The sequence below is a fragment of the Leptopilina boulardi genome, unplaced genomic scaffold (assembly GCF_019393585.1).
Source record: "Leptopilina boulardi isolate dan_hultmark-lab unplaced genomic scaffold, ZJU_Lbou_2.1 LbouV2_122, whole genome shotgun sequence".
Lineage (NCBI taxonomy): Eukaryota > Metazoa > Arthropoda > Insecta > Hymenoptera > Figitidae > Leptopilina > Leptopilina boulardi.
The window spans coordinates 1,056,068-1,081,006 of record NW_026137666.1 but is presented as its reverse complement, the minus strand read 5'-3'; the positions used below and the strand labels follow the sequence as shown (position 1 = coordinate 1,081,006).

At 30.3% G+C, this 24,939-nt stretch overlaps 1 protein-coding gene across 10 annotated transcripts in view; it reads left to right on the top strand.

Annotated features, from left to right (window-relative positions):
- Window positions 1-24,939, top strand: part of LOC127287467 (beta carbonic anhydrase 1) — a 246,247-nt gene that overhangs the window by 27,295 nt on the left and 194,013 nt on the right. For 8 of the 10 annotated variants that reach the window (XR_007843891.1, XM_051314437.1, XM_051314427.1 and 5 more), the window contains 2 exons: window positions 10,615-10,699; window positions 24,636-24,823. Coding sequence is in view for 9 of the 10 variants with exons in the window: in XM_051314437.1 (XP_051170394.1) it covers window positions 10,615-10,699; window positions 24,636-24,823 (273 nt within the window). In the remaining variant the exon portion in view is untranslated. Of the gene's footprint in view, window positions 1-10,614; window positions 10,799-24,635; window positions 24,824-24,939 lie in introns of those variants that run through there. The other 2 variants (XM_051314478.1, XM_051314483.1) reach the window with 2 other exon arrangements.

Below are 24,939 nucleotides of genomic sequence, written 5' to 3'. Positions count from 1 at the left end.
TTTGGTTTAAAAAAATTTAAGTCAACATTAATTATTTATTTCTCAATTCATATGAATTTGGTTTTAAAAGTAACTTGTAGAATATTCATATTAATTAATTAATACATTAATATGCGGCGATTTTTATTTGTGAAAAATTAAAATATCTATTATTGAAAACAGTAATAGTTAAGAAATTACTTTTTATCACATTTATTTCTATAAGAAACGAAAGATAATATAAATAATATTATACCCAAAATGTCTACTGCAATTTACTCAGTTTATACAGTTATTTTCCATCCATTTTTTATCACGAAACTTTTATATAATTTTTAAATTTTTGTGGTTGGAGAAGTTAATGTTTGAAGTTGACGTTTTATATAAAAATTTGTAATGTTTGTTTATTTTAATTATAATTATACCAAACAAAGGTAAAATACAAAATTTACCCTTATATAAATTACCCTCCAAAAAAATTAGCTGCAACAAAAATAACACCATGTTTTCTCTGTGGATTACTCTTTATAGACGCTAAAACAACTTTGTCCAAAATCAGAACCAATTTTTTTCAAAATATTTTTAAACTGCGTTTTACAATAATTTTTCATCTTTTAAGATTACTATTAAACTTAATTTAGCTTCTTCAAGTTGAAATTCCATCCATTCATATCAATGTATTCGTGCATTAGTTTTGTAACGTCTTGTAACAACTGACTGATTAACTTATTGCTTGCGCGAAAAATCAATTGCTTTTTCCCTATTTTGAAATGAGTTCTCATGAGGAGAACCGGAAGAAAATATGCGCACCATGCAGTTAGAAAATTGCTTTTAAAGAGGTTAAACCAGAAAAGTTCCTTATAAACGAAAAGTTAACTAATCTAATTAAAAAATTTAGCAACAATAATTTTAATTTAAATGGGCCTTTTAAAGATACCTTTTTCGTAATCTAGAAGAGTAAGATAGCATGTTCTACAAATGCTCAATAAAAATTTCTCATCATTTAAATTAAAACTATCATTGATAAATTTTTTAATTAGATTAGTTAATTTTTCGTTTATAAGGAACTTTTCTGGTTTAACCTCTTTAAAAGCAATTTTCTGACTGTATGGTGCGCATATTTTCTTCCGGTTCTCCTCAAGAGAACTCATTTTAAAATGGAGAAAAAGCAATTGGTCTTGCGCTCAAGCTATAAGTTAATCAGTCAGTTGTTACAAGAAGTTACAAAACTAATGCACAAATACATTGATATGAATGGATGAATGAATGAAATTTCAACTTGAATATAAATAGATAAATAAAGTTTAAATGCTAAATTAAGCTTAATGGTAATCTTAAAATATGAAAAATTATTGTAAAACGCAGGTTAAAAATATTTCAAAAAAAATTGGTTCTGATTTCAGGCAAAGTCGTTTTAGAGTCTATAAAGAGTAATCTAATGAGCTATTCTTCAAGCTTTTGTATGTATTTTACTATACGTTAAATATACTAATGCTTAGTGAGTACGTACTGTACACTAAAATGGTTTACCAATGAACATTACAGATATAATTGTTGATTACTGAACAGTATATAATACAATGCTAAAAATAGTCGAACCTGTCGATGCTTGAGGACCACTGTGTATAAGAGTTCTAAAACATAGATGTCCCAAATGTTCTAGAAATTTTGTCCCGCTTCTGTTCTAGAACTGTGCTGAAAGACTATTACATGACATTTCTAGAACAGAATGCTTGTCTTATTCTAAAAATTATTAATAACTATCTGTTCTAGAATTATAACATTATGTCAAATCTACAAATGTTCTGTAATACTTCAGTCACAAATGTCATTAAATGTTTGATCCGAGGTTTGATCCTTTTTGTTGTAAGATTTCTATTTGAATTTTTTTTCGTTAATAATGCAATATAATTTTGTCAATTTTTATGCCAACATCAATTTTTTTAATATTTGAATATTATATAACTTAGAATTTCAATAATATTGGATATTGAAACTTCACCGAAACATAAATTATTTGATTTTCAACAAAGAATTAGTATACAGTTTCCTCAAATCTACACTGCAAAAAGAAGTATCTTATTTTAAGATGTTTTGGTAGCGATTTCTAAATATCAAAACATTTTAAACAACTTAATGTCTTAAAAACGCTACCAAAACATCTTAAAATAAGATACTTCTTTTTGCAGTGTATATATAGTACTTAAAATTAGTCGAATTGCAAAATTTAGTCATTTTTGGTAGGTTAAAATTAATTTGAGAACTTTTAAAAGTTTTGAATTTCGTACATTTTTATAATTTATATTTATTAGAAACTTAATATTTGCTTTGTCTTATATTTAAGTAATTTTTAAATTCTTTGCTTAAAAAATTACTATAAGACTTGCAATTTGTTGAGACTTAGTAAATTTTTTTACATCACACTATTCTTATATATGAGTGACTATACACCGCAGTGAGAAGAGAAACATTGTCATGCGAAAGTAAGAAACTTTTCTCATCGATGAGTGAGTGAAATCAAGGTTGCCAACCTAGAAGACGTGTTGGTAAGGTAGGTATTGAATTTTTTCTTAAGAAACTATTCAATACCTACCTTACCAACTCGTCTTCTAGGTTGGCAACCTTGATTTCACTCATTTCGATTTCTCATCGATGAGAAAAGTTTCTCACTTTCGCATGACAATGTTTCTCTTCTCATTGCGGTGTATAGTCACTCTATAATAATATTCTTATAAGATAAAGTTAAGTATAACAAAATTTTTATTTAGTTATAGTATATTGAATTTTTTATAAGAATATTATTATACATATATATAATTTGCTAATATTAAATATTAAATAAAAATATAAATCACTATTATGAGTAATAAAAATTAGAATAGTTAATTTAAAAAATTTTACTGTATCAACATTGTTACTTAATTACTTTTTTGGAGAAAATTGAAATTTATATGAACTGTCCACTTGACTGAAGAAAAGATTTATTTCCTTTCAAATTAAATTTATATTTATATAAAAAAAAATTTATATTGTTAAAAATTATTAATATTTTAGAAATGATATGCTAATATACTCATTGTAATAAATAATAAACAACTGAAACATTGTTTGATGGTTTTACAAAATAATAAACCTATCTATTTCATGTGTTTGTTACAAGGAACATTTCCTAACAAACCTTCATAGTCTCCCTTGGTCGAGCATGTCTAGGCGCAGCTCCCGGTTGAGCCCTGCAGTGTAGGTACACTAGTGATGGTCGAGAGCTCGAATCTCAGAGTCAACAGGTTAAAAATTTCGAGAATGTGCTAGGATTCCTAATTTTTTTTATTTTATTAACATTATCAACATCAAATTAAGACAAAATATGACACTCTTTTAATTTATTATATTAATTTTAACTGTATTTTTTTGTAAAAAAATTCTATATTTGTTACATATGTGTTATATAAGATGTTGTTACTGGATTTAAAAAATTTGTAATTGATTTATATAATCGTTACATATCTGTTATAAATCACTAGTAACAGTGTTATGTATTTGTTACATATCTGTTACAGAGCTCAGAGCTGACATTTATCGTAACCTGCCTGTAACATGCTACAAGCTTGTGACAGAACGTGTTACACCTCGTTATATAACAAATATATAACCATTACGTATTCGTGTTTGCTGGGTACTATTTCACAACAGAATTTGCCCACCCAACAGCAATTAAAGCATTATAAAAATTCTTTTATATAACCTGGACAGATAAAAGAAATCTGTTGCAAAAACCAGTTTTCGAGAAAACGGCCGTTAAGGTTAATAGAGGAACCCCAGTTGTAATGCGAAAAAAAGTTATCATAGTTTAAAGACAAATGTGTTTTGGATAGAACTCTTGCAAACCGTATCGATATTTCCTGACGGTCCTGTATATTTTTACAGTTTTTAATTAACACATATACTGTACCCAGGTAAAAATTATTCATACAATTTTCGGATAAATTGAAACGCCGGATCGTAGAAGGGCATACGCGTGAAATCCAGCGCTTTAAGTTGGCCCCTGACATGAAAAAAAAACCTTTTAATTTTGATTTTTGAATATTATATCTTTGTACAGAATAAAATTACGCAATTTTTTTCTCAATAAAGTTTTTTCTTAAAGTGAATTGTTTTCAAAATAATTGCAAAAAACTTGATTTTTTTATACCGTAATATTTCATTCAATTTTATGTTCAACTCGTCATAAATCCGAAGTTTTTTGACTTTTTGACTTCAGATTTAGAGGATTTACTCATCAAAGTATCCCAAAAGTGTTAGATGAACAATAAATAAATTAAAATAATAACTAACATTTTTATTAATTTATTTATGTTAAAAGCCAAAAAAAATTATTTAATACATTCAAATGAAAAAAGTCTGTGACGAACTTTTGAATTGGAAAAACTTCCAGTGGAAGAATTATTTATAATAGTTAAAAAGATTTTAAACTAATTTGATTAAACATTTAGAATTTATACCTAACAGTTTTATTTTTTGGTACGTCGCGCGTGGCCCGGCCGTGAGCATTGTAATAGTGGCGTGATGCTTTATATCCTATGGATATTTACTTATTGTAAAGACTTTTAGTTTTTAAAAAATTATTTTAATGTTTTTGAATAGGGTCAGCCGGGGTAAATCCGAACGGGGGGTAAATCCGAACGCTAATTATTTCAGCTTAATTAAAATTTTTAAAAATAAGTTCGATATGAGAATTTTTACCTCAGATCCTCTTCAAGAGATTCTAAGTATTATCCCATTTTTCGTTTGTTAATTAGCAACAGCATAAACAAAGATAACGAGTATTGCAAAAAAGATTGAAAATCAAAGATGACACTCTTTTAGTATTTTGTCTCGTATTTGAAGAAAAAGAAGCTAAAAATTTATTTTATTATTTATAATTGTTTGTTATGAATACTAGAACAGAAACTATTTTTCATTTTTGCCTTCTGTCAAATTTTATTAATAATATCAGGCCGTTCGTATTTACCCAGGAAAATTGGAAAACTGGGGTAAATCCGAACGGTATTTTCAATCATTTTTTTTTACATCAGAGCCACACAAAATTGTTTTTATTTCATTACACTATTATTTTAACATTATAAAAGTTTTTCTTTCTATACCTATCCTCGTTAGTAATTAATAAGCAGAAACTTAATCTCTGTTCTCTCGAAGGAGTGTTTCAATTTTTTTGCCAAATGGTTTGTTGAAAAAAGTTTTTCAGGATCTTAATAAAATTTGGTATTCTACGGTTTTTGGGGTCGCTAATTACCAATTTGAAGTCAGTTTTTCAAAATTCAAAATGGCGGACGAGAATTAAAAAATTCATTGGATTCTCTCGAAAATTGTTACTCGGGGTTTTCAGGGTCGCTGATTACGAATTTGGAGTTAGCAAATTTGATCATTTTTAAAAATAAGTTTTAGGAAAGTCCGCCATTTTGAATTTAAAAAATTTAACTTTTATTTTTGTATTTACATTCAATCACTCTAAAATACTTTCTGTAGCAAGTTTTGCAAAAATCCGTTATGATTTGATAAAGTTATTGAAGGTTTTAATTGTGTAATGCATTTTAATTTTTAACCTGTTTGATTTTTGTATTTATATATGATGCATTATTACATAATAGGTTTATTATCGTATTTTTTTTGAGTTTTTATATAAGTTTAACAATTGCAATACTTTAAATTTATTTTCCCTAAGATTTTTCTGAAATACAGTGGCGTTCGTATTTACCCCGGTATTTTAGGAAAGTTGCAAAGTATCGAGGTAAATACGAACGCTAAGTTTCCTGCGATTGTAATTTATCAAAAATTTTTGCTACCCCATAAAATTGTTCTATGGAAGTAAAGTAACAACTTCATGCACCAGAATACCGGAAGTATTTTTTTTTTAAAGAAAAAACTTATGTTATTGTTGAAACTTACTAAAAGCGTTCGGATTTACCCCGGTTGACCCTATACATTTTTAAACAATTTTTAAAAAATATAATTTTTATTTTTTGTGTGTATTTTATTTTATTAATGTTTCAAATTCAATATTTATTATTTTTAAGTTTTCGATGTTGTTCTCTCGCTATATTCTTTTACCCAGTCCCGTAGAAAAATAGCAAAAAATCCTAGAAATTGGAAAAAAAATGTTAGAAAAACTAAAAGGAAAAAGGTATTTTTTAAATTTGATAATAATGAAAATGATTCAAACATTTTCAATTCTATTGTTATTAATTTATGGTCTTTTATTTAATTATAGTGTTTTTTTTAAGTTTTTACTTTATATTGTTTTGTTATTTATTAGAAGCTTTTTTATTGTTTATTTTTTAAACATTAAATTTTTTTATTGTAGTTTTTTTTACTAATTTGTAGTTCAATTAGTTGAATTAAATTTTATAAAAATTACAAGTACGAAATTTATTATAGTATTTTTTATTTTAATTTTTGATGAAGAAGTAAGTATTTGAATTATTTTTAATTTATTTTCAATTTGAATAACATTGAAATAAAAAATATAAACGTAAAAAAGTAAATTTTGTTCACCAGGAAAATTAATTCTTAAAAAATTTTAAAATAATTATACTTGTATAAGCAGAATTAAAACAAGTAGGGTGTCCTTTATGTTCATTTCATGAACATTTTGCTTCCTCATTATATGATGCAAAAAATTTGCTTCCTCATGGAGGAAGCAGTAACACTGAAATTAATATACATAAAAAAATTGTGTTTGTTTAAATTCAAGTTTAAACATAAAATTATTGCATTCCTTGCATTATAATAAATCGATTGGTATGTATGATATATATTTAAATTATTATTATTATTATTTAAATTGAAAGAGTTAATGAAAGTTTAAAAAAAGGAATACAATTATTTTATTTTTGAACATGAATTTAAATAAACACAAAATTTCTTTGTTAAAATGTAAATTTTTTATTTTTTAACTTTCATTAATTGTTTTAATTTAACGCAAATGTATACTTTATACATACCAGTCGATTCGTTTCAATGCAAGGAATACAATTATTTTATGTTTAAACTTGAATTTAAATAAAAACAAAATTTTTTAGCTAAAACGTAAATTTTTTATTTCTTAAATTTCATTAATTTTTTTAATTTTATTCAAATGTATACTTTCTATATACTAATTGATTTGTTTCAATGCAAGGAATAAAATTATTTCATATATAAACTTGAATTTAATCAAACACATCATTTTTTAGCTAAAATGAGAATTTTTGATTTTTTAACTTTCATTAATTCTTTAAATTTCAATCAAATCTATACTTTATATATATCAATCGATTCATCTTGACATAAAGAAGACGATTATATTATATATTACCTTAAATTTTTCGATTTAAAAATTTTTTCAATTAAAAAAAAAATTTTGGAAAAAAGACGATAAATTTTTTTTTTTGGGTATTTTTAAAAATCCTCTCGTCATTTTTGAGAGATTAATGTGTTAAATAAGCCTACCAAATTTTACCCAAATCCATTAAAACCTGTTAAAGATATCGTGTTCACAAAAACTATCCACACACACACACACACACACACACACACACACACACATACACACACACATACATACATCCGGACAATTGATCAGGATCTCATATAACATGTTTCTATATAGAGGAAAATTTGTTTTCACCATTTTTAAAAATTTTATAAACGAAAGGACTACATAGCTTCCTCCACGAGGAAGCAAAATAAGTAATTGTTTTAGGGTCTTGAATATATTGCAACAACAGAAAAAACTGTCAGTGAAAAATCATTTCATCCTGTTGAATCCTGCTGCCAAATGAATAAATGTTACGAAAAAATCAGTCTAAATTTACAACAAAAACTATTTTCTGATTTTTGGGAATTGGGTGATTACCACAAACAAAATTTAATGCTAAAAACTTTAATAAAATGCTCTGATCCTTTGAATATTGATTCTATTGTTAAAACTAGATTGATAAAATGGCATTATTACTTCCCTACAGATGAAAAAAATATTTCTGTTTGTAAGCAATTTTTGAGCAATGTTTTAAATGTCGGATTTAAAAGATTTAGAACTGTTCAAGACAAAATTTTAAATAACAAAGATTTAAATGATAAAAGAGGGAAACATGATAATCGAGAGGAAAAATTGACAGATGATATTAAAGAACTGATTCTTATTCATTGTCAGAGTATTCCTCATCGTCAATATCACTATAAACGTGAAACTACTACATTGAATTATTTCAGTAATTCGGAATTAAATTTACAAATTTTATACGATTTATTTTGCGATTTTTATAAAAGTGTTACACAAAAATTTTATTGTCCAATAAGTTTGTCTACGTATTGTAAATATTTTAATAGAAATGTTCCATTCAGTTTTAAATTACCTAGAACCGATGTATGCAACGAATGTTTTGCAAATGAAAATAATGAAACTTTATCGGATGAAATCGTGAATCACAAAAAAATGGTCGAAGAATATTTACTATTAAAAAAAAATATTTTGCTTGAAAAAAATTGTTTATGTTGTGAATTTGATTACGCGCAAAATTTACCTTTGCTCTCAAATTAGCTGTCGGTGATCAATTTTATAAAAGACTAATATGGTTATATCTTTTCAATGTTCATTTGCATAATACTGAAGACAGTTATATGTTTCCTTATATGGAAGGGTTGGCAAAAAAAGGTGCAAATACAGTTTGCAGTTTCTTGGACTACGTGATAAATGTTGAATTTGATCCCACAAGGCACTGAAAAATAATTCTATTTTCAGACGCTTGCGGAAGTAAAAATCGCAATTATACCGTATTCATATACTTATTATTATTCGCAGCAGAATTAAATACACAGATCATACATATTTTTCCTGTCCGGGGTCACTCTTTTTGTCAATGCGACAGAAATTTCGCGACCTATGCTCAAAAAAAAAAAGATTGAAAAAATTGAAACTGCACAAAAATATTTTGATTTAATTAAAAACGCGAAAAATACCCCTTTTCATGTCATAGAATCTGTACCTGAAATTTTACAAGACTTTGAAACAATGTTGTCTGGTATATTACGCAAACCGAAGCAAATGAAAATTTCTGAAGCTCGAGTGATATGCTATCAGCCTAATGGTAAGATTGAAATTTTCAAAAATTATACAAAGGAAAGTCCATTGATTTTCCAAAATTTGACAAAAAAAAGACTTTCAGAGTTACCAAAACTAATGCCTCCTCATGTTGGAATAACTCAAGCGAAAATTAAAGACTTGAAAAGTCTAATGCTGTATCTATCTCAAGAAAGAAAAGAATTTTTTAATAATTATTTTCAATCAATAACTCCCACTCATACTGAAAATAACAATTCTTCTGACGAAGACAGCGAATAAGACGTATAAATATACTTAACGGAGTGAATATGTTATAAACAAATGTTCAAGTTTTTGTTGATTTAATAATATTTTTATTATTTTTTTAAATATTATTAAATTATTTAATATTATTATTAAATTAAGTTTATAATAAATATTATTGTTTTAATTTTTTTAGCATCTAACCTTTCCTCTTTAGTGGGAAATACTCAAGTCAATGCTCACCCACTTGGAAAGATTCCCCGGAAAGTGCCTCCTGGAGGTTCTATCAGAATTCCGACAGAGTTCCGACGGAATTCCAACGGAATTAGGACTCTAAAAATTTTGAAAAAAATTAATCGGAATTCTGTCGGAAGTTCCGGCGGAATTCTGATAGAACCTCCAGGGGGCACTTTCCGGGGAATCTTTCCAAGTGGGCACGGCCGGGCCACGCGCGGCGTACCAAAAAGTAAAACTGTTATAAATTCTAAATGTTTAATCAAATTAGTTTAAAACCTTTTTAACTATTATAAACAATTCTTCCACTGGAAGTTTTTCCAATTCGAAAGTTCGTCACAGACTTTCTTCATTTGAAAGTATTAAATAATTTTTTTTGGCCTTTAATATAAATAAATTAATAAAAATGTTGGTTATTATTTTAATTTATTTATTGTTCATCTAACACTTTTGGGACACTTTGAAAAGTAAATCCTCTAAATCTGAAGTCAAAAAGTCAAAAAACTTCGGATTTATGACGAGTTGAACATAAAATTGAATGAAATATTACGGTATAAAAAAATCAAGTTTTTTGCAATTATTTTGAAAACAATTCACTTTAAAAAATAACTTTATTGAGAAAAAAGTTGCGGAATTTTATTCTGTTCAAGGATATAATATTCAAAAATCAAAATTAAAAGGTTTTTTTTCATGTCAGGGGCCAACTTAAAGCGCTGGATTTCACGCGTATGCCCTTCTACGATCCGGCGGTTCAATTTCGCATGAAACTCTTGAAATTCTTGCAAAAATACGTATAAAATTCCATGGGAAATGCTATATAGATTTCTCAGTGAAAAGTATAAAAAATATTTTCCCTCGCTGTAAAAATTCGTTTAAATTTTCAGGAATAATTATACATAAGAATTTATACTACGCCTCTGAAAACTAATTTTATTTATTGTTTATTTCCTTAGAGTTTCCAAAAGCCTATAAAGTAGGGTTTCTTATTTCCCTCCCGAAACTATTCTATGTATTACAGAATTTATTAACCCGTTTAAATTTCAATTGTTCTATTTTTGCAGCCAAAGGCCATATTTTTTACATGCATGGATTCAAGAATGATTCCTACTAGGTTTACAGAAACAAATGTTGGAGACATGTTTGTGGGTACGACTTTGGATTTAATTATTTCTACCTTCATAAGGTCAACATCGCAATGGTTCTTACAAAATAACATATTTTTTAATACATCACATCTGCATTAAGGTTGGCTTACATTATCATACGCATTATCATATTAAGTAGTAACTGAACGTTATTGAAGTTTACTTCACAAGATTAAAAAATTTTGGCTCATAACTTAAAAAAATGTATTGACACATCAGATGTTTTCTTCATTTTGTAGTTTTCTAAGACACATCTTTTGACTTATTAGGGAACATTCTACTGTTAGTCTATCGAGACTTAAGGGGTTAGTACCACATCTCAGTGATTTTTCTTAAATATTTTTTTTTATTAAGAGCATTTGAACCTTCGTGACGTCACAAATCATGGCGCATGACACGCAAACTTCTCAGGTATGTGAAAAGCACAATTTTGAATATTTTTTAAAAAAACCTTTTGGAAAATGTTCAGAATAACATAGACTCTGTCTGTTATGTGCGGAAAATTCAAAATTTTGCGTTTAAAACGTTTTTTAAACAATGTTAAGGTCACAAATCATGGCGCATGACACGCAAACTTCTCAGGTATGTGAAAAACACAATTTTGAATATTTTTTAAAAAAACCTTTTGGAAAATGTTCAGAGAAACATAGACTATGTCTGTTATGTGCGAAAAATTCAAAATTTTGCGTATAAAACGTTTTTTAAACAATGTTTAAGTTGGTTGTCACAAGTAAGGAAAAATACACGAATTGCTTATATGTAGGTATTGTTTAAAAAATGTTTTAAACGCAAAATTTTAAATTTTTCGCACATAACAGACATAGTCTATGTTTCTCTGAACATTTTCCAAAAGGTTTTTTTAAAAAATATTCAAAATTGTGTTTTTCACATACCTGAGAAGTTTGCGTGTCATGCGCCATGATTTGTGACCTTAACATTGTTTAAAAAACGTTTTAAACGCAAAATTTTGAATTTTCCGCACATAACAGACAGTGTCTATGTTATTCTGAACATTTTCCAAAAGGTTTTTTTAAAAAATATTCAAAATTGTGCTTTTCACATACCTGAGAAGTTTGCGTGTCATGCGCCATGATTTGTGACGTCACGAAGGTTCAAATGCTCTTAAAAAATTTATTTTATTTACTTCAAACTTTTTATACCAAAAAGAAGGGGTTTTAAACTATTAAAAAAAATTTTATTCCTTATTTATTATGGATTATCTTGCTGTCATGGCCGCCTGAAAATACCCCTACTTGTGATTGGCGGACCAGATATCTCCAATTCAGGTCATCGAAAAAAAAAATTTTTATATTTTCTTAAAAGGTAAGCTCGTCGCTATCGTCGGAACTACAATCAACTATTTTCGATGAAAAAAAACAAAGTGGCGGACTTTTTTCATTTTTGACCTTGTTTTTTCAACATAAATTGTTTTAAAAAATGGTTAAATATTAATGAAAAATTATGATTCTAGTTCCGTCGATGGCGGTATATGGTAAAATAAGCCATAAAAATTTGAGCTTAATCGGTGCAATAGTTTTTCTTTTATGATGTCCGCCAGGTCAAAAAACGTTGTTTTGAGAAAAATCGAATTTACGAAAATATGACCTTTTTCAATAAAATACTCCCTTACGAGTCAGGATGTATTATATACGGCTCATTTCATTTAAATTGTCATATTCGTGTCCCTTGACAAAAAAAATTATTTCATATAACCTTAGTTGAAATGAATTTGTTTATATAGTAAAAAGCAATAATTTTCAATAATTTTTCTACTTACAAGGACATAAAAGTGATTTTCATAATATTGGCAGAACAAAAAGCAGGTAAAATGTCATAAGTGTAATGCGTCTCCGGAGACATTTTCAATGTTCAAATGAATGAAATGTCGAAAATATAGTGTTTAAACCAGATTAAAAAAATGTTTCGTGAAGTATTAGTTCTATATTTAAGGAAAATCAAGTGTTGGTAATTAAACTTTATTTTATACAATTTCCAGAAAATGAAAATGACATGTCCTTCACTTTTGTATTTTTACGTTTTTCCGGCAGAATTTCCTACTTTTACCTACTATTTAAATTACCTTATGAGCAAAAAAATTTCTTTACCATCGCATAAGCAGCAGAACACAACAACGAAGTGTGTGAAAAAAACGAAAACGATATAAGTATAAATGTATTAATTAATGTAAATTAATGTATTTTTGGATTCTCTTTCGAATGAGACCAACCCCGTCGATGTCATAAGTGTAATGCAAATTTGTATATATGGCTTCAGTAAACGTAATAAATCACAGAGGCCTACAAAATAAAACTTTTATCTTGATATCAGAATGGTTTCTAATGTATTTTTGGGTGCTGAACACGATCCCGGATCTTAAAATTGCCTAGCATGTTAGGATTTTGAAAAAAGTGGGGGTAAAAACTCCCAAGAAACATGTTTTTATGGGTGTTTAATATGATTTTTCTCTTTAACCTGACGTGGTAAAAACTTCAAAAAAGTTTTAAATTATAGCATAAATCGTGTACTACATGACCCGTACACGCAACCCTCCCCCTAATTTTTTCCATAAAATGGGGTTATAACCCACCCCCATAAAATTTTTATTTTAATTCTTTCGGCGAAATGAATAGATGTTTCTTTGCTTTATGTTCATAATGTTTCAGGACATAAATTTTGCCTATATAATTTTTAACCCCTTCGCAGTTCAGTTAAAAATCACTTATAGGCCTAATAAGTTTCTAAACAGAGCTTCCAAAAAATTTGATTTCATCGTATTTAAAATTTTTATGTTCATCTGTCATCAAATTCGAATTCAGCGACCCCGAAAACCCCCGAGAAACAAATTTCGACCGAATCGCATCAGTCTTGAAATTATCCGCCATATTGGGTCGCCATATTGAATCTATCATTTAAAATTTTGAAAATATGACGTCATATTTGTAATTAGCAACCCAAAAAACCCCTAAGTAACGAGTTTCAAGCGAATCGAAAGGGGTTAGGGGTAGTCAGAGGCACGAAAAAATGAGAATTTTCAGTATTTTTTTTTGCTATTAAATAATTTTATTTTACAAAAGTAGTAATATGGTATTATTAAACAATGTTTTGACTTGAAGTCACGAAAATTTAAAAAAAAAAAAATTTTTATTTCCGAAGTTACAGCTGTTTGTGTTAACCCAGTTCCAAAAAAAGGTCCTTGCGGTGACAATCATAAGTCCTTGGAGATTAATCAGAAATCAATCGGATAAAAAAATTAGTTTTATAAATAAATAATCCTGGGCCTGATCGAAGGATTTTTTTTTTTCAAAAATTAACAAAATGGCGGCCTCAGGAAATTTTTGTCTAGATTTTTGGGAAAAAATCAACAGTTAATTGGTCTTAAAAAATCGAAATTTTTCAAAAAAAAAAAAATCCTTCGATCAGGCCCGAGTTTATTATGTATTCTAAAAGCTGTATAAATTTCATTAAAATCGACTGAGCGGTTTTCGAGTTATAGTTGTCACCAGTTCAAAAAACATAGTTTTGAGAAAAACGCGTTTAGTTTCACACTAGATTTACGTACAAAAAAACGAATTATTAAATTACTTACACCGAGTCATCTATTCCTGGGCCATATTAATTTAGGTACTACTACATATACCCAAGTCTAAGTTCATCAATGACAATAGAACCCTAAAAGCCGATTTCTTGCAGCTGACACTAGCTGCAAGCGCTCCCGAGCGCTTTAAAAGGCCCGAGCTCTCTTTGTTATTTGTCGAATAACTTAAAAACGAATTATCGGATTAACTTGAAATTTTCAGAGATTATTTTTAAGATATTTTACTTAACGAAAATGCAAAAAAAAAAAATTTGATTTTTTGAAAATTCTGATTACCCCTAACCCCTTAACTTCTAAATTTTCTTGGTCGACATTTTGGATCGGCGATTTTGAATAATTTAAATCTGACTTCAAATTCGAATTCAACGACCCCAAAAACTTTAGTATATTTATCACCAGTCAAATCAAATTATATTTAGTATTATTATTTTATCAATAATTGACAGAAAAAAATTTTTATAAGATATGACGATTTCTGCCAAAAAAAACCGTCTGCCATAAGAAATATATGACTTTAATTTTGTGACCACTATTTATTTTGTTAATTTAACTTGTTAAACTGTATAAAAAAATTAGTTTCAGCCTTAAAATCAAAATTTTCCAACTCAACTTTTCTGGAAGCTGAATATGACAATTTAAATGAAATGAGCCATACATGTATTTGAGAGATTCTTTTTCAATCGCCCCAGCCCAAAAAGTCAATGTTCTGGGATTGGCTTCATACTTTGGTAAATTATTGTCCTATATGATAGTAATAAATCCCTAAAATATGAACTCATTAAAAAAATATTTGTAGAAAGTAGAGGGGGTCGAAGTTTTGACGTTAAGGGTAACATTGTCATTTTCAAATCCGTACACGGAGAGAAATAGATGGTAAGAATTTATGATCTTAAGATGGTAAAAAGTAGATGTTATCCGGTACCATCATTATGCTACTCGGTACTATCAAAGATGTTACAAAAAGTATGGTTATGTTACCCACTATAATCAAGATGTTACATTGTACAATCTGGATAGTAACTGATAGAATCTAGATTGCTGTCCGTATATGTAAGATCAAATATGGTACCTGGTACTATCTAGATAGTATCCCGTACCATCTATTTCTCTCCGTGTATAACTATGACAAAAGTTAATGGATTTTAATTTATCTATAATGAATTTTAATGCATTTTTCACGTACTTTTCAATAATGTATACGAAATTAAAAGAAAAAATTTCACCCCTTTTTTTAAAATCAACCCTTATTTTTTGATTTTCACCCCTTTGGGTATTTTTTTTTAAATTTTATTTTAAAACATTTAAATAATTAAAATAATATTATTAATTGTAGTTTCTGATAGATGAGATATCAATTTTCAAGAAAAAATTTAAAACATGCAAAATTTATTTGTTTATACCTACAATTAGGTTTAACAATTAGCAATCACGCCCGCCAGGAAATCCAACTTTCTGGCCTAGTATCGTAATATACTATTTCACCATTTGAATGAGCAGGAAAAAAACCTTTCGAAAACACATAGGTCAACATTTTTTTCATCATATTGTTTAAAAGTTATAAATCTATTAAAATTCATTCCCCTCCTACAGTTTTTGATATAACCTAACAATATTTTGTGGTTAAATTACTTATTCACAGGACTAATCTATGTGCCAGATACAGCCTAATTTAAACCACTTTTTATTAAATTAGTACGCTACAGGAATTTTTTTATGTATATTTTTGACTAAATGATAAAAATTCAAATAATTTTTTTGGTCTATAAATTTTTTAAAAATTACTACAGCCACGAAAAGTAAAAAAGTACTTTAAACATTTAATAAATTATTAATTTATTTTTGAATACAGGAAGCAATATTTTATAATAAAATTTGAAGTTAAAAAAGTAGTAAACGAATTTTTCATTTGAACGTTCAGAACTCAATAAAAACTTCCCGAAAAGATTCTTTCAAATCGTTCTTTGTCAGATGGTAACCCTATTGAAAATTCTTACAAAGTTTCCCATGTGTGATCCTTTAAAACGAATCAATAAGGAATCCTCATAAGATCCTTTGTAAGATCTAACGTGGGGTGCGTTTAAGGAAGCTTCCAGACAACATACGACATTACTGTACGAATTTGGTTCAGGCAATGTTACAGGAAACTATATAGTTTCCTATGTAGGATTCTATAAAAGATGTCACAGAAAATGAAAATTAAAAAAAATTTTGAATTTTTTTTTGTCATTGTTACCTTGCTTGTTTTTCGACTTCTAGTATTTTAAAGAAAAATTTAAAAATTTAAAAAAAAAAACCGACTGTCGAGAAAAACAAAAATCTTCCTCACACTCTGAAATCTAAAGTTCCTACTTACAGGGTGTAAGGAAGAATTTTTTTTTTTTTCTCGGCAGTCGGTGGTTAGGTTATTATCTAGGGTCTTTAGCTAGCGGGCGTCGAACCCGGGTTCAATCCCCAGTCCCTCCAAATTTATTTTTAAATTTTTCTCCAAAATATTAGAAGTCGAAAAACAAGCAAGGTAACAATTACAAAAAAATATTCAAAATTTTTTTAATTTTCATTTTCTGTGACATCTTTTATAGGACCCTACGTAGGAAACTATATGGAAAACAATATAAATTCCTGTAACATTTCCTGAACCAAATTCGTCCAGTAATGTAGTATATGTCGTCTGGAAGCTTCCTTAAACACACCACACGTAAGAACCTACAAAGGATCCTATGAGGATTCCTTATAGATTCGTTTTAAAGGATCACACGTGGGAAACTTTGTAGGAATTTTCAATAGGGAAGGATCAGATAAGTTTTTCTTGACCTGGAGTGATTGTTACAGATTTTAAGTTTTAAGAGTTTTTCATGTACTTTTTAATGTTAACAAGGAAAATTAAAAAAAATTTAATTCCTATTTTAAAAATTAAGTGTTATTTTGCAGCTTTGATCCATTTGTACATTTTCATGAAAAATCTAAGATTTTTTCTTTTAAAATGCATGTAAAGTTTAACCCTTGCGTTCCTAAGCTGGGTAAATTTCTTTCTAATACATTATTTTATATCTCTTATGTACGTAGACGCCTGAGCTGAGTCCCTTGGACCAAAGCAAATTTTTTTATGTACTTAAACATATTCGCTTGAAAATCGTTACTCGGGGGTTTTTGGGGTCACTGATTACAAGTCTGATGTTACTTTTTCAAAATTGCAGAACCAATGTGTCCGATACTTTTGAAAAAACTTAACGTATTCATCTGAAAATAGTGCTACCGGTCACTGTGTGACCACCTATAACAATAGTTACTCGGGGGTTTTCTGGGTCGCTGATTATGAATTTGATATTAGTAAATTGTATTGATTTTTAATTTTCCTGTCCGCCATATTGAATATGCCATTTTTAATTTTAAAAAATGGACACCGTATTCGTAAATAGCGATTTTGAAAACCCCCAAGTAACGATTTTCAAGCGAATATGTTTAATTTTTAAAAATTTGTCCGCCATTTTGAATTTTGAAAAACGGACACCGGATTCGTAATCAGCGACCCCCAAAACCTCCGAGTAACGATTTTTAAGCAAATATGTTTAATTTTTAAAAATTTTGTCTGCCATATTGGATCCGCCATTTTGAATTTTCTAAATCTGACGACGGATTCGTAATCAGCGACCCCAAAAACTTAAGAATACCCAATAATACTCAAATTAATTTAATTTTTTTTGTACTGTACACTTAAGTTCCCCCTGTCGAAAAAGATGTAACGAAACGACATTTTGTGGGCTATTTATGTACCCTAGAGTGTCAAAAGATTAAATATTTTTTGCAATTATATTTGCAAAATATTACAATTATACTTTAGAATAAAAATATTAAATATCCTGATTTTAAATCTTTTTTTTAATGAAATTTAAGCTGGGTCCCTGGGACTCAGCTCAGGCACTTATGTCCAAACTTAAGCTCAGGCACGTGAGGGTTAAGTGGTTAGACCACTGTGAAGACCGAAAATCAGACCCATTTTTAAGATTTTTTTTCAAGAACAAAATAAAATGAATTAAAAAATCAATTATATATTATAATATTAAACTATTAAAAAGTTATTTTCAAATGATAAAAAAATTAAAATGGCGGCGCTGACAGTTGATCAACAAAAACCCTTTTTTATGCAGAGGTGTACAGCCGGTAGAAAATCTTTTTCAGTTTTTGACTTAAAACAAAAAACCAAATTTTTTCTTAATTTATAACTTAAAATATATAGTAGTACGTAGGGGATTTTGATAAAACCGATTTTTGTGAAAATGGCACGTGTTTGATCAAAATTTCGAGTTTTTTGGTAAAAAAAATCGGTACAAAATTGTTAATAAAAAAAAGTTTTTGATAAAAAAAACCCCCCTACGTACTTCTATAAAGAATGTTATTTTGATGCTGTTAACCAATTTTTGGCTAATTTGGTAAAAAATTGTACAAGAAAAGTTACCGGACAATTTGAAAAACTTGGTTTTGAGAAAAACGCGTAAACGTACGTTTCTATGATATACAGAACCGTATATCCGGCATCGCGCGGATGTAAAATTTAAGCTTTTACAAATATTTTACCTCTATTTTATCTTTTTAGCAAAAAAAAATTTATATTTTTTAAAAATTTCACAGTGGTCTAACCCCTTAAAGTTGTTTAACAATATGAATTTGTAAAACATGTAGAAAGCAAATTTTTACCTTTGTATAATTTTGTTACGAACTTATTATTTATCCGTTTTTTTGACATTTTCTTAAATGCTGCACGGGAAACCATGCTTTACTACGCACGGCGCAACATTGTACTATAGTGTGTGTGTTGCTGGGACTCATAGCGGTTCTTCTCCTTCTTAATGACTTGAGGCACAGTCAACTGTCAGAACAATTGACAAACAGAAGAGAAGTATCAGTAACACAGTAAGCTACTATTTAAGTTCCAGCAGTATGTGGGCGGTAAGCGGGGTTTTACTGTAATGGAATTAGTGCCTATATCATTACTTAAGTCCTGCTTATTAAGAGAACAGAGATAGTTACCAAACTCTCTAGCTATCTCAATGTCAGGGGAGAAAATGAATTCATCTAGAGAGACTTTATTCGGGTTAGAATTGGAACATCTACGTCTCAAAAAGTTTAAAGGTCTCTGTCTAGCCGCGCTCAACAACGGACAGGAAAGTATCAAGTGGTCGAGACTTAGGGACATCTAAGAGCCTCATCATAGCTCTTTCGTTACCAGTCAGTCCAGAGTGAGCCGGAACCCACAGGAATCTCATATCCCTGGCTCTAGTCAACGGAGGACCATCGCGTTGCAGTTTAGTTTAAGATCGTTATCAAATTGAATAATAACAAACTTCAAGTGACTCAAAATAAAACCGACTGTGAAATAATGTCAAATTATGATACGTTAAATTTTCAAAGCTGTAATAAATAAAAATGTTATTTTTAATTTCCATACCTCACATTGTTCGACGATTTGAAAATAAAAAAGAAATGTAAAAAAATAAAAAAAAATTAATCCTGGTTAAGACATTTTTTGCAAAATACACATTTTGTTAATGAAGTAACAATTTTCAAGAGAATATGGTCAATTTTTACATTTTTTGGTTGACATATTGGATCCGTCATTTTGTTTTTTGAAAATCTGACTTTAAATTTTGAATCAGCAACTGAAAAAACTATAAGAATATATCTCATGAATTTAAGATGTTGCATATTTTTGAAATGGTGGAGTTTTGGCCAAAAATCTAAATATGTAATAGAGCTCGGCTGTTAAGATAGATGGTCCAAATTGGAGGGGGATACTCACCGAATAGTTGGAGGACTACACGTAAAAAGCCGGGGCTGACAAGCCCCTTTTCCTATCATAAGATGCATCGTAAAAATAATGAGAGGGCTTTAATAGTTTTCTCTGATAAGAGACCTGAATTGATTGTTTGGTTGAAGGTGATCTTTGAGAGCATATCCGGACAAGAGGTCACAGATAGGAGAACCAGCGAGTGAACTCCACGGTATTACGAAGTAAGATGGCCGATTTGTTCTATGTGGGCCTTCTATAATAGGAATAGTGCTTTCATACGCATTCAAGACTGATAGTCTGCCTTTATTCAGGCGAAAGCGGGGACATTGAGGCTTCTCACTCAGGTGTTGCAATTTAGGGATGAAAGGATCTATAATTCTTAAACAGAAAAGAGTTGGTTATAAAGATTCTTCTGAATCTTAAATTTTAAGAATGGTGGAGCGGAGTCGGCAAATAATAGAGCACCGCACTCATTAGAGAAAGAATCTGGGATATTCCCCAAGAAACCCAAGATACAATCTTCAAGTTGGCAAGAGATCGAATGGCTCAGTTATCAATTTGTTTAATGTGGGGGAGCCATGTGAGTTTTCTGTCAAGGATGATGCCTAGGTATTTCATAGTAGCCTCACATCTAATAGAAGTATTTTTTTTATAAATTCTCAAGTTCTGGAAAGAGATTCGAGATCTCAAGAAGACGCAACAACAGGATATGTTAGGTGTTACCTCCATCCCCAATTCTCTAAGCCATGTGCACAATTTATTCAGGGCGAGGGAGACCTCCTCCGACATGTTAGCAGGATTCTTGAATTTGAGATGAATAAGTAGGTCGTCAGCATTCATAGTAAATTTCATATTGGCATTTAGAATTTGTCCTATCTTGTGTAAGTATAGGTTAAAGAGAAGAGGAGAGAGAACAGCTCCCTGAGGAACTCCAATTCTGTAATGTCTACCATCAGAACCATCCGGGGTTAAAGAGATACATGTTTTACAGGTAATAAATGAGATAAAATTTATTTAAGTTAGGTTTGGATTTCGAGTCTAATTAAAATTTTGTTTAAAATCGAGTGGCGGACGTTATTAAACGCACCCTTGATGTTTACAGATATGTGCAAGTGTGTGTGAGAAGTCCGCAAAACCATTCAGAATATCTTCAACAAAGGTGGACCACAATCAAGTGAAGAGCGTTCTTTACGAAACACAAATTGATATTTGGAAATAAGGCATTTCGCCTCCACCTCGTGATCCAGTCTACGCTGAATAAGTTTCTAAAATAATTTTGAGAAAACTGAGCTAAGAGCGATCGGCCTATAACCTTTACCGACCGGTTTTGAGATGTAGGGCAGACCTAAACTCATTCATTGAGAAAGAGGTAAATTCTTCATTATTAAATTGAGATAGAGTAGGCAAGAAAGATGTTTATTGGTGGTAAATCCTCTCTTATAAGGTCATCTTTGTATTTTATGAGTTCAGGATTTGAAGAGTCGGTTGCTATATTAGTGTAGAGCTGATTAGATCTAGAAGAGAGAGCTCTGATGGTTCGCCAAAGGGTGGAAGTACCCCTAGATGGGGAAATCTCGTTGTAAAAGTCTTTAAAGGCCTGTGTCTTTTGAAGTCGAAAGATCAACTTTAAGTCGTTATCTCGCTTCTTGAATTCCATCCTGTTTTGCAAAGATTGGTTTGCTTGGTACCTCCTGTAATTTTCTCTTTTGGATTTCAAAGCCCTGTCACATTCTGCATTCCACCAAAGCGGTTTAGCACGTATTGGAAGGGAGGTACCAGATGGAATGATGGCGCCAGAGTCTAGAATACATCTTCTAATGGAGCCAACAAATCGATCATAGACTTCAGAAGGAGTAAGATTTGAGACCAAATTAGTTGCGAGGTTATATCTCGCTCAAGAATAGATCTACAATTAATCCAGTTGAGATCTTTCAGATCGAATTTACTAACTGCAGGCGTCACAAGAACAGGAGCACTGGGAAATGGTCTGACGAATAAACATCATTTTGGACCATCGCGCTGCATCGTGGTAGAATTCTGTAGGATGGTAAATGGCAATCGCGATTGCCACTGGAAACATCAGGATCACTATGTCTTGTTGGAAATTGTGAGTTAATGGGGAATAAGTCTCTTTGTAGTGTGAAGGTGAGTAGAGAAGAACCTTTGATGTCAGCAAGTTGTTCCCCCCAACAGGAGTGATGGGCGTTAAAATCACCACAAAAGATGTAAATTTGAAAAGTGAGAAAATTGTTCAAAAAGTTCATCCCATAAATCTCTTGATACATTCCCACCAGGGGGAGCATAAGCGCAAATAATCTGAGTTGATTCAAACATAGTGAGGAGCACCAAAGCTACTACATCAATGTGAGAGGAATATGAGATGCGAAAAGCAAGTCTCTTGCGAATAAGAATCGTAACTCCCCACCTCTGCCGCCTACACGATCTTGTATCACAGTGATGTAATCCGATAGCTCAAAGGTGACTTTCTGAAAGCGCCAAGTCTCAGTAATACATACGACGTCCGAATTATGTGTCCTGAGAAGAGTTTCCATCTCATGGCTTAGGGAAGATACTACGTTAGTTCCAGAGTATTAGAGAAAGATTCTTGTATAGAGAGGTCATTATTTAAAATAATCAAAACCCAACAATTCAAAGAGAGAAAAAAATAGACAAAAACAAAATAAAAATAGATATTAAATATAATTAAAAGTTAGTGATAAAAATATTAAAATAAAATTCAATTTAACAATACCTTTCAAAGGTGTAGTACTCTTTTTCTATCTCCGAGTGAGGCAGAGAAAGAGTGGAACCAGAATTCAGTAGAATAGAACTGAGTTTCAGTCTCAGAAACGCTCAGGGCGATCTGTGAAATTGACTTTCTAGATTTTGAGCGCTCTCTAAGGTCGGAATGCGACAACTCACCTTGTTCACCCTGATCAATCTGATTGGGATTCTCTCCCAGAAATCCTGATAACCCGGGAGAGCAACTCCCTGCTCCAAAAGAATAGTATCCACTTGATCATAAGAGACATTGTTAAGAAGCCTAATCTTCATAACAGAGTATTCGTATTTGTATTTAGGACAAACTTTGTCCGAGGCCATGTGCTTGCCCTGACAATTGGAGCATAGAGATGATCGACACAATCTACATTGTGAAGCAAAATGCCTGAACCTCTGAAATTTGTAACAAATTTTTTTTGGGGGTTACAACCAGATTAAGTTTGAAAGAGAATCGAGAGATCAAAATGGATTAAGGGTAACAGTACCGACACAAACAATATCAACTTGTTCTGACAGGGAATTATCTGGAGTAGTGCGTCGGCGAATTGAAATTATTGCATTTCAAGGGTTATTAGGGAAGATCCTAGAACTACTGTCGAGTGGAGAAAGTTCAATGTCCACATTATTGACTACAGTCTTCCTGCTGATTAAAGATCGAGGGATTCATGCTTTATAGCCTTCTGTACGTAAAGTGGTGTTATTAAAGCAAAGAATTAGCTAAGTTTCAAGACGTGGAGGTAACTATAATTTGATCTTTCCTATTAGCAACTATAATGCGTATAGAGTCGCTAACAAACTTTTCTAAGTGTACAGCGAGGGCTACATGATTATATTTACCTAAATTCCTCTCTGAAGACACAGACTCAATTAAGATTTTAAATGTTTTCAAAGATTTTTCATCAAATCTGGCTTCGTCAGAAAGGGAATCATTGTTCCACATCAATTCATAGCGATATGAAAGCTCGGTAGAATTTTAAGATGGAGGGAGTTGAAATGGGGCTGAATTAAATTTGTTATGAGAGACACTAAAAGAAGAAGAGAAATTATTGTCCTTATTGTAGGATCTATTGCACCTCATGTGAATAATGGATAATTGTGTAGAAGAAAAGGGACAAAGGGGGATTGAGTTAAGAAAGGAATCTTAGATTTCTTTCCCTGGGGGCTAATACAACTAGTACAAAAGGAAGGGGTCGTAGAGCCATGGGACCTTTTTACCTGGATGGTCGATGTATTTTGAGTTTCTGTACTTGTCATAAAAGTTATTGACATCGTAGGCCCTGGTCTGGGGAGCGTAGTGGTATCACCTCTACGGTGTGCTCCTCCACGAGATGGAATGAATCTCGAGGTTCCAATGCGCTGCAGTCCCGATTTGTCATATTGTCATATTTTGTGTATTTTTGCCTGTAGTATCCATTTTGTTCTAAAAAGAAAAAAAAATCTGACAGAATGTTAAGTTCAGAGTGGGATATCACGCCTCTATTTACAGTACAGTGGAAAACAGATTTACACTGCTGCGACACAGCGCTCGCGCTACGACATGAATAGCATGAGTCCCGGATTCAGGCGCCAGCTACACACACCATGGACAACATTCACTTTGAATTTTGTACTGCGCGTTACCAACAGTAGGCACCGCTTGCATAGAATGTTTTCCCGTGTGTAAATATAAAACTGGGATAACATAAAAAATAAGTTCAATATGGTTTTCTTTACATTTTTTACAAATTTTTATCACAAATAAAAAAGTTCTTAATTTAAAATTGTTTTTAATTATAGTGAGAAATGCTGGAAATATTGTGCCACATTCACAACACTTTTTGGATGAGTTAACAATGTGTGAACCAGCTGCTCTGGAATTAGGTTGTGTAGTCAATGATATAAGGCACGTTATTGTTTGTGGCCATAGCGACTGCAAAGCTATGAACTTATTATATGCCTTAAAAGATGAAGAGTTCTCATCACAAGTAATTATATATTTTATTTTCTATATGTAATATTTTTTTAGACGATTTAGGGGAAAGGGGATACATCATATTTTCGTTTGAGAAAAGGACATACGCATTTTAGGTTAAAAAAGAGA